This window comes from Colossoma macropomum, unplaced genomic scaffold (genome assembly GCF_904425465.1).
Source record: "Colossoma macropomum unplaced genomic scaffold, Colossoma_macropomum, whole genome shotgun sequence".
Taxonomy (NCBI): domain Eukaryota; kingdom Metazoa; phylum Chordata; class Actinopteri; order Characiformes; family Serrasalmidae; genus Colossoma; species Colossoma macropomum.
The window spans coordinates 5245935-5257178 of record NW_023494809.1 but is presented as its reverse complement, the minus strand read 5'-3'; the positions used below and the strand labels follow the sequence as shown (position 1 = coordinate 5257178).

At 41.0% G+C, this 11244-nt stretch overlaps 1 protein-coding gene across 1 annotated transcript; it reads right to left on the bottom strand.

Annotated features, from left to right (window-relative positions):
* Nucleotides 1-2059: 2059 nt before the first annotated feature.
* Nucleotides 2060-10685, bottom strand: gpatch3 (G patch domain containing 3). The gene is made up of 7 exons (XM_036558891.1): nucleotides 10247-10685; nucleotides 9355-9812; nucleotides 6349-6523; nucleotides 4825-4884; nucleotides 4563-4678; nucleotides 3690-3817; nucleotides 2060-2486 (listed from the first exon to the last, which is right to left on the bottom strand). The coding sequence occupies exons 1-7, from the start codon at nucleotides 10683-10685 to the stop codon at nucleotides 2300-2302; spliced, it is 1563 nt and encodes a 520-aa protein (XP_036414784.1). The 3' UTR covers nucleotides 2060-2299.
* Between the last annotated feature and the right edge of the window lie 559 nt (nucleotides 10686-11244).

The following is an 11244-nucleotide window of genomic DNA, read 5'->3' as shown; positions in this document are numbered from 1 at the left end:
AATGGACTGGTGACCTCTCCAGGGTGTATCCTGCCTTCCACCCAGTGACTGCTGGGATAGGCTCCAGCTCCCCCCATTCCCCATAAGGATAAGCAGCTTAGAAGATGTGTGTGTGTGTGTGTGAACTTTAAATAATACTTTATTTAAGCAATAGAACACGAGAGGGAGTGTGTTATCGCAAAATAACATCACGTTGGCGATAACACACTCCTCGGGTGTTCTATTGCTTTTATACAACAGTTAAAAATATAAACTCCACCACCCAAATAGTACCTGCTCTGTGAGGGTCCATGGGGGTCCTGACCACTGAAGAACAGGGTAAAAGGGGGCTAACAAAGTATCAGAGAAACAGATGGACGACAGTCTGTAACTGTAGAACTACAAAGTGCACCTATATAGTAAGTGGAGCTGATAAAATGGACAATGAGCGTAGAAACAAGGAGGTGGTCAGAATGTTATGCCTGATCAGTGTAATTATTTAAAAGTCAGAGGCGTCCGGTCGGGAGTTTTTCACATAACATCATACGTCTTTACGTATTAACATCACACACACACTCAAGCTCCGACTCGATGTTTAGGTCTCAAATGCAAAATCAACATTATACTGATAAAGATGTGACGACAATAGTAGATAATTAACTCAAATCTTCAGAAGACGCGTCCTTCACCAAGTTTGGACCGAGTTCAGTCATCAGATTCATCCATGCATGTTGGCCTGAAGCAAAACCCACACTTTGAAATCATCATATGCAAATATACTTTTCCACCACAGAGGTCGCCAAATCCCCAAAACTTACATAGGGCTGCTTTAACTTTCATTGAGCTTATAATATAAAGTTAACAGAATAATGTGTTTTACATTTGTTAACTTACTAAATGAAGTTGAATTAACGCAACACCGAGTTACTCACTTTTTATGTTTAAAAGCTGCGTCATTTTTACAGTGTAGCACCACAAAACAGCATGAGAAATTGTGTAGTGCAGATTCCATGGCTGAATATTAAATAGCTCCTTACTTCCTAAATAGGTCATCAAACTATGGCTTTCTACACCCAAACAGTGCACTTAATGTTTGACATTGAGTTGTCCAGCCTTAGCCAAATATTAATGGTTTTCTGTTAGACATACAAAGCACTGTTTGGGTGTAGAAGCTGTTATTTCATGACCTACACTGTGCACTGTGTAGGGAGCAGGAAGCCATTTGAGATTCGGCCTATATTTCAATTCATAACCTGTGTTTGTGAGTAGGAGACATTTTTTATGATTTGAATTTGATGAAAACTTTTGTGTGTGAAGTTGTTTTGCAGAAAGACAAAATATTCTTTGTTTTTGCCATTTTTGATGTAAAATATAAGCCAACAAAAGCCAAAAGCGCAGATTTAACCCGAATGTGAAGCAATCAAATAAGTAATTACTGATCTGGTTACTTATTTATATGTATTATAATGCCACAATACATATAAATATTTCTTTATTTGTAAGTCATTTATTATTATTCTGTCATATTTATTATATATTTAACATCAAAATGCATTACATGTTGTTATAAATTTTAATACATAACAATATAAACATTATTATGCCAGGATTTTGAAAGGTCTGTGGAATTCTGCGGCGTAGGAGACCGAGCGCCTTTTTATTTTTGTGGTGCAACATTTTCAACCAATTCATATCCCAACTGTTTCTCTTTACATGCTTAAACGTTGTTACATATAATATGCACTTAATTATGTATTCCAGATGTAATGTACAGAAAATGACAGTGTTAACTTTATCGTCCACACCATTTAATTTAGCAATGTTCTGTGAGGGAGCTTTTAGAGGTGGACGTCTGGTTCCTATCACCACCACTGTGAACAGTTCTGACTCAGTAAGTTTCTCTAGAACAGAGCGTTTCACACCAAACCACTCTGAACGACTCTGTTTACATCTTAACCATTTAATTATGCAGAAATGTTGAAACTATAATGGAATTCCACTTTAATACTCTTCCTTGAAGGAATAGAAGACCATGCAAAGGAACCACCTCTGTTCTTCTATGAACCAAATAATAATCACAGCTGTTTCTGTTTACAAGCTTTAATAAAACCATGTGCAGTGAAGGAAACGGTTTTGAAAAACATTTGAAAACAATAAGAAATAATTTTAAACCCTTTAAGACAAAGGATTTGTTTTTAGAGTTTAAACACAGGACTTCCTGTAAAAATACGAGGTCTTTTTGAGGTCAGTTTATAAAACACCCGTCACGCTCTCACTACAAAATTAGTGAAGTAGTGAATGATCATCAGTGACTGTATGGTCAGCTGCTGGGCTCATTGCTGCCCCCTGGCCTCCAGTCTGTGTACTTCATGCTGGTGCTTGGCTGGCGTCTCAGCAGACTGTCCCCTTGGTCAATGTCTTTGGGCTGGTCATAAATAGTGGATATGTGAAAATCTGGCCGCGGCCTTTTAAGTGGCAGGAATGAGCTGAGCTTCTCTCCGTGATACCTGAGAAGAAAATGGAACAGCTTTAGTGTCATGCAGAATTTATTACTGTTATACTTCATTTACTTTGATTTCTTTCAAAGAGTCTGTTCTACAGTTTCTCATTAGGCTGAATGAATAACTGACTCTAAATGTAGGTATTGTGATATAAACTGAGTCTGTTCTACAGTTTCTCATCAGGCTGAATGAATAACCGACTCTAAATGTAGGTATTGTGATATAAACTGAGTCTGTTCTACAGTTTCTCATTAGGCTGAATGAATAACCGACTCTGAATGTAGGTATTGTGATATAAACTGAGTCTGTTCTACAGTTTCTCATCAGGCTGAATGAATAACTGACTCTAAATGTAGGTATTGTGATATAAACTGAGTCTGTTCTACAGTTTCTCATTAGGCTGAATGAATAACTGACTCTAAATGTAGGTATTGTGATATAAACTGAGTCTGTTCTACAGTTTCTCATTAGGCTGAATGAATAACTGACTCTAAATGTAGGTATTGTGATATAAACTGAGTCTGTTCTACAGTTTCTCATTAGGCTGAATGAATAACCGACTCTAAATGTAGGTATTGTGATATAAACTGAGTCTGTTCTACAGTTTCTCATTAGGCTGAATGAATAACCGACTCTAAATGTAGGTATTGTGATATAAACTGAGTCTGTTCTACAGTTTCTCATTAGGCTGAATGAATAACCGACTCTAAATGTAGGTATTGTGATATAAACTGAGTCTGTTCTACAGTTTCTCATTAGGCTGAATGAATAACTGACTCTAAATGTAGGTATTGTGATATATACTGAGTCTGTTCCACAGTTTCTCATTAGGCTGAATGAATAACCGACTCTAAATGTAGGTATTGTGATATAAACTGAGTCTGTTCTACAGTTTCTCATTAGGCTGAATGAATAATCGACGCTAAATGTAGGTATTGTGATATAAACTGAGTCTGTTCTACAGTTTCTCATTAGGCTGAATGAATAACCGACTCTAAATGTAGGTATTGTGATATAAACTGAGTCTGTTCTACAGTTTCTCATTAGGCTGAATGAATAACTGACTCTAAATGTAGGTATTGTGATATAAACTGAGTCTGTTCTACAGATTCTCATTAGGCTGAATGGGATATGAATCTCATGAAACCTCTCAAAAGTAGCTATGAAAGAACACATTTGTGGGTGGAGATCGGAGGTGTGAACACTCACCCAAATCCTCTCTTACAGTTGGGGTTCTGTCCCTCGTTCTCTAAAGCCTCAGGCATCCCAGATCGAGCGTGTCCGAGTCCCTCTCCATCCCTCCAGCCCTGCTTTTCCATCACACGCCGGCCAACACCCTAAAATACACAGAAAACACAACAGGAACAGACTTGTGAGCAGAAGGTTACTGTTCAACAAGCTATTCACGTTACATCGTCCATCAATCAATAACAGAAAATAGGACAGTATAAGGATTAAAGGGGAATTCCATCATTTTTTTCAAAATTTCTGCATAATTAAATGGTTAAAATGTAAACAGAGCCGTTCAGAGTGGTTTGGTGTGAAATGCTCTGTTCTAGAGAAACTTACAGAGTCAGAACTGTTCACAGTGGTGTTGATATAGGGATACATGCAGGGCGCTGTGAGGCAAAATAGTCCCCAAAGAAAACTTATTTCAGATTTTCCACTCTTTTCCATCATCAACATTCCATATAAACTCAGAAGACTCGTGTAGGTTCACTGGTGGTTCTGGATAGTAAATAAAATGTCTATATTTGTGTTGTAGTCATGGCGACCCCTGGTTCCTATCACCACCACTGTAAAGACATCTGAACCATTTCACACCAAACCACTCTGAATCTCTCTGTTTACATCTCACACAGTAATTTATGCAGAAATTTTGAAAAAAATGGTGGAATTCCTCTTTTAAAAGCTCATGCTTCAAACATTCTTCATGAGTCGTCCTTTATAGGTTGTGAAAAATGTACATTTCAGTCCCTCAACATTCTGAATGACACTGTTTACAGAGCAGCAGTAGAACTGTTCTGATATTCGGAAAAACGGGTGGAGTTCCCCTGCAAGCTGCAGTATCTCCATCCTTACTTTAGTAAACTTCTCAAAGGTTCCGATTTTTTGGCTGGACGTCTCCTCCAGACCTTCCCTCAGTCTCTTTTCGTACCGCATGCGTACGTAATCTCTGGAGTCCATGTCGCCTCCGTCTGTAAACAAAGGCATGACAAACATGTAATGACAGTAATCAGGACAACATATCAGCTCCCAATCCAGTCTAATTAACCAATTTAATAAATAATGTGTGCTGCTCAGCTCAGCTCAGCGGAAGCCGTGATGAAGCTTCTTCTTCTACCTTTGTCGTAGTAGACGCTCATGTCCACGTCCCAGTCGTCGGCCGTCTGCTCGTCAAAATCTACACAGGAGAGATAAACTATGATTAAAAGTAAATACAAAGTGTTATAAAGAGCATAAAGACCATTTTATTTGGTTATATCTTGTGTTTTACTGATGCTATGCATGATTACATGGAGATTTTAGTGCTTATAGAATCTAAAAAAAACATTTTTATTAAATAAATTTAATTTTGATATTTTGATCAATAAAAATAGATATTTTTACATAAAGTATTTGCTGGAAAAATATCGTGCTGAACAGCACCTGAGGCTCAGTGTTGGGGTAACACAGTCTAAAGTAACTCGATTTGCATTCAGAAACAGCTCTGTAGAATATTTTTTTTTAAACTGGCCTTTTAAACGACGTTCACTCCTGGTTTAAAAGATCTGAACTAGCTACCCGTATCAGGATAGATTTTAAGGTTCTGCTACTAGTTTTTACGGTTCTAAATGACTTTAAAGCACCACTTACATCACGGAGTGTCTGTCTGTTTATGAGCTTCTGCAAACACCTTCCATAAAACAGAGAAAACGTGGAGAGACTTTCAGTTATTCTGCTTCTAAACTGTGGAGCTCAGTTCAGCTTTTATTAGCCAGTCGAGCTCAGAGCTCACTTTTAATAAACATCTGAAAACACTGCGCTTCATTAAAACTCTACGGCTCTTTGGTGTTTGTCTTTCATTTGAGTGTTATTGTCTTATGATTCTAAATTAGTGCTTATAATTTCTTGTACAACTGATCAGCTTTATCTCCTTTAAATAAATAAAAATGGTATTATTATTATAATTATTATTATATAATAATCATGTATATGTTAAATAGGCAATTTGAAACAGTTAAATTTTTAAATCAATTTTAATTATATGCTACATTATTCGAAATCATCTTAACAAGTCTATCTAACAATGCAGAGCTCATGAACCTCAGTGTTCAAGCGTCAAGCCCAACAAATAGATGCACCCAGAGCTTAATTTATAGAAACTAACTGCAATTGAATCGTAGTCGCGATGTTGGATAGAAAAATAACAGACGACTGGCCTAAATCACTCGGCCCTGTTTACTGAGACTGGCTGCTTTTATAAAAAAAAAATACTAAATGAGCTTTTCTTTTGTGTTTTCTAGTTGATGCAGATGTGTTTGGGTTTTAGAGAGTAACTGAGAATTACAGTAATGAGAAACAAAGATTAATAATCAGTAAAATAATCCATTCAAGTCTCAGAGACGTCACTTGTAATGGATTTTGTAGGGCAGGGGTGCCCAACCCTGGTTCTGGAGATCTTCCACCCTGCACAGCTTAGTTCCACCTCCAAACACACCTGATCCAGTTAATGAAGGCCTTCATGATTATCTGAATGTTAGAGCCAGGTGTGTTGAATCTGAACCCTCCAGGGTGGCAGATCTCCAGGACTAGGATTGAGCACCCATGTTTTAGGGTAACTCCCCCAGGTGAGCTCAGGTTAATGGCGAAGAGAACAGTGCCGTACCTCCCTCCTCCTCCTGCCAGTACTGAGCGTCTGTGTAGAAGACCAGCCCTGATCCTCCTTTCTCCCACTTCAGCTCGATCTCCTCCTCATACAGCCGCTCTTTAGTGCGCTCCTGACTCGTCACGTCCTCGTGAAGAGCCTCGTGCCGTTCCCATTCTTCACAGCGGTCATCGTCCTGTAACAGCGTTACGATAAACGTAAGATAAACATCACTGACATTCAGAAATTCATCTGTTCCGTGTGTACAGACTGAGTATTAGTGCGTACAGACTCGGTATCAGTGTGTACAGACTGAGTATTAGTGCGTACAGACTCTGTATCAGTGTGTACAGACTCGGTATCAGTGTGTACAGACTGAGTATCAGTGCGTACAGACTCGGTATCAGTGCACACAGACTGAGTATCAGTGCGTACAGACTCGGTATCAGTGCGTACAGACTCGGTATCAGTGCGTACAGACTCGGTATCAGTGCGTACAGACTCGGTATCAGTGCGTACAGACTGAGTATCAGTGCGTACAGACTCGATATCAGTGCGTACAGACTGAGTATCAGTGCGTACAGACTGAGTATCAGTGCGTACAGACGACTCGAGTATCAGTGCGTACAGACTCGATATCAGTGCGTACAGACTGAGTATCAGTGGTACAGATGAGTATCATGCGTACAGACCGGACAGTGACGTAAAGCGGAGTATCCGTGCGTACAGACTCGGTATCAGTGTGTACAGACTGAGTATTAGTGCGTACAGACTCGATATCAGTGCGTACAGACTCGGTATCAGTGCGTACAGACTGAGTATCAGTGCGTACAGACTCGGTATCAGTGTGTACAGACTAAGTATTAGTGCGTACAGACTCGGTATCAGTGCGTACAGACTCGGTATCAGTGCAGACGGACTCGGTATCAGTGCGTACAGACTCGGTATCAGTGCGTACAGACTCGATATCAGTGCGTACAGACTCGGTATCAGTGCGTACAGACTGAGTATCAGTGCGTACAGACTCGGTATCAGTGTGTACAGACTAAGTATTAGTGCGTACAGACTCGGTATCAGTGCGTACAGACTCGGTATCAGTGCAGACGGACTCGGTATCAGTGCGTACAGACTGAGTATTAGTGCGTACAGACTGAGTATTAGTGCGTACAGACTCGGTATCAGTGCGCACAGACTCGGTATCAGTGCGCACAGACTCGGTATCAGTGCGTACAGACTCGGTATCAGCGCGTACAGACTGAGCATCAGTGCGTACAGACTCGGTATCAGCGCGTACAGACTGAGCATCAGTGCGTACAGACTGAGCATCAGTGCGTACAGACTCGGTATCAGTGCGTACAGACTGAGTATTAGTGCGTACAGACTGAGTATTAGTGCGTACAGACTCGGTATCAGTGCGTACAGACTGAGTATTAGTGCGTACAGACTCGGTATCAGTGCGTACAGACTCGGTATCAGTGCGTACAGACTCAGTATCAGTGCGTACAGACTGAGTATTAGTGCGTACAGACTCGGTATCAGTGCGTACAGACTCGGTATCAGTGCGTACAGACTCAGTATCAGTGCGTACAGACTCGGTATCAGTGCGTACAGAAGATTTTTGGAACTGTGGACCCACTGTGTTTATTGCGTGGGTTGACAAATAGTTATATTGCCAAGTTTAAGAAAAACTCTCTATGTTTTAATGTTCTGCACAAGGAAATGTACTTTATTACAATGGATAACAGATGAAATACCCTCTATATCGAGCTGGCACAGAGCTGTTTTTGAGCATGTATCTCTAGACCACTTGACACACCTTATGTGGTGTTATGCTCTAAAACGAACGTCTTCTATACTATTTGGCAACCTTTTCTGGTGTATAATGGGTCAGATCTCTCTTCATTCTAATGAGAGCATTTGTATAATTTACTGTGCTATTTTTGAAATGTGGGTAAAGCTTCAGTCAGCATAAACATCTGTGTATGTAAGCTGGGCCCCCCACCCCCCCCCCACACTTTTTCCATGTTATTATGTTATGCATGTGTGATAAAGGCTTCTTATATTGAGAAAAACTTAAATAAGTTAAAAAAATTATTTTAAAAAAGGTACACACTGCATTCTTGTGAGACTCACTGAAGAAAAAATGCATAGTAACATTATGACAAAGTAATTTGCAGTCGTATGCAAGTTTGGGTGCCCCTGGTCGAATTCCATGTTGTTGATTTCCTTTTTTTACTGTATTTTTTCAAGGGGAGACATTCAAGAGCATATAATGACGACACACGATTCCATACGTGTTATTTCCATTTATATATCCTTTAATTCATCTATAACCCATACCCCTCCCCCTTGTTATACTTTAAGTCATTTTATTCCCACATCTTTATAACATTCTTTAAAATAACAAAAAAAAACAAATAACTATACACAGTAAACCGTAAGAAGATGTCTAGAAGAAGAAGAAGAAGAAGAAGGAGGAGGAGGAGGAGGAGGAGAAGAAGGAGGAGGAGGAGAAGAAGAAGAAGAAGAAGGAGGAGGAGGAGGAGAAGAAGAAGGAGGAGGAGGAGAAGAAGAAGAAGAAGAAGAAGGAGGAGGAGGAGAAGAAGAAGAAGAAGAAGGAGGAGGAGGAGAAGAAGAAGAAGAAGGAGGAGGAGGAGGAGGAGAAGAAGGATGAAGAGGAGGACAAAAAGAAGAAGAAAAAGAAGAAGGAGGAGGAGGAGAAGAAGAAGAAGAAGAAGAAGAAAAAGAAGAAGGAGGAGGAGAGGAAGGATGAGGAGGAGAAGAAGAAGAAGGAGGAGGAGGAGGAGGAGAAGAAGAAGAATGAAGAAGAAGAAGGAGGAGGAGAAGAAAACGAAGGAGGAAGAGGAGGAGAAGAAGAAGAAGAAGAAGAAGAAGGAGGAGGAGGACAAGAAGATGAAGGAGGAGGACAAGAAGAAGAAGAAAAAGAAGAAGGAGGAGGAGAAGAAGAAGAAAAAGAAGAAGGAGGAGGAGGATGAGGAGGATGTCCTTTAATTCTGGCTAACTTACATCATCAGGTCCTGATTGGTCCTCCTCACTCTCAGCCTCTGCTGTCTGCTCTGTGATTGGAGGTTTGTTGGACGGTTGTGGTTCGGCTGTAGTGGTGGTCCTCGGTGGTGGGACCCTCCCAGGCCCGCTGATCTCCACCCCTCCCGCTGTAAACACGCTCTCCTCGCTCGCGGCCACCAGGCTGCTGTTGTGGTACTGATAGGGCACGTTGCCGTAGCGACGGTGAGAGCCGGTTTTGGGGAAGGTGAGGCCCAGTTTGCGGATGAGTCGGGGGGGCAGACGGCAGGACTGGATGAGCTGCAGGAACACACTTACGGGGGTCCCCACGTTCCCCGCGGGCATCAGAGCGGGGGGGTTCAGCTCCGGAAGAGCCTTCAGGTCCACTTTAGTGAAGCGGTCCGAGTGCGTCGCACGACGCCTCAGTTCAGCCTTCGTTCTATAGGGAAAGACGTCAGGATCTACAGAGAGAGACAGAAATTAATCCCTTAAACTGCAGACTGATTAATCAGCTAATGATATGATTATTCAGTATCTACTATGATTTCACTGTATCTGTTATTCGGTATCTACTGTAAATTATTCATTAACTATTAAGGTTTTAATAACTACTATGAATTATTCGGCAACTACTATGAATTATTCAGTAACTACTATGAATTATTCAGTAACTACTATGAATTATTCAGTATCTACTATGAATTATTCAGTAACTACTATGAATTATTCAGTATCTACTATGAATTATTCAGTATCTACTATGAATTATTCAGTAACTAATAATATGAGCGTAGAAACAAGGAGGTGGTCGTAATGTTATGCCTGATCGGTGTATATATACGAGTGCGGACACCAGCTGAGCCCCTCAGTCCACCTGTATAGACTATAAACCCACCTGAGTGCTCAGACACTTTGATCCTGCGCAGAACGCAGCGCTTCAGCGTCCAGTTCCCTTTAGAGTCGATCCACTGGTTTCCGGAGTACATCTTCACAAAGCGCTCCGAGTCGGAGCTCCGCACCAGCACAACGCAGCAGCAGCTCTCCGCCCTCCTGCCGCCCGGGGCCGCTGCACTCTCCGGGCCCAGCTCGCCTCCCTCCGCAGCGGGCAGGGCTGAGAGGGCTGAGCGGTCAGACTCTCTGCTCTGGTTCTGTTGTTTTGGTTCTCCGGACTCCGCCGGGTGGATTCGGACCTCCGGTCTGTGTCGATAATGAAAGCATAGAAACCCCCCGCTCTCGATAAACTGACTGAAATAGCTCCTCAGATCAGCGGATCTGAAACCGGGGGGGATATTATTCACCACGAAATACACAGTCCCCTCTTCTGACTCCGCCATGTTTGTTATGAGTCAAAATATTAAAAGTCCGGAATTTTAACGCCGAATTTCAAAATAAAAGTCGCACAGCAGGCGCCGAGACACCGCTGTCCCACCTTTAATAAAAAATCCAGTGTTTTACTGAAAAAAAATGTACTACATATGTGCTTTTAAAGTAAGATCATGTGTAAATACTACCCACTTTGACTTCGCCCAGTCTAGGCGTTTAGCTTTAAAGGCCCCATATCCTATTTCTTTTGTATTTGTTTTCCACTTATGTCCACCTATGATGTTTGTGTGGTTTTGTGCACCAAAAATGGCCTTAAGTCATTTTAGATTACCATTTTCACACCTTATATTATATATATATATAAAGCCAAAAAAGTTGTGACGCTGTGTAAAATGTAAATAAATGTGAATAAAAACAAAATGCAATGATTGGCAAATCTCACAGACCCATATTTTATTCACAATAGAACACAGAACACATCAGATGTTGAAAGTGAGACATTTTACCGTTTCATCAAAAACATTAACTCTTTTAGTAAAGGACGGCAGCAACGCATCTCAGGGCCGTGTC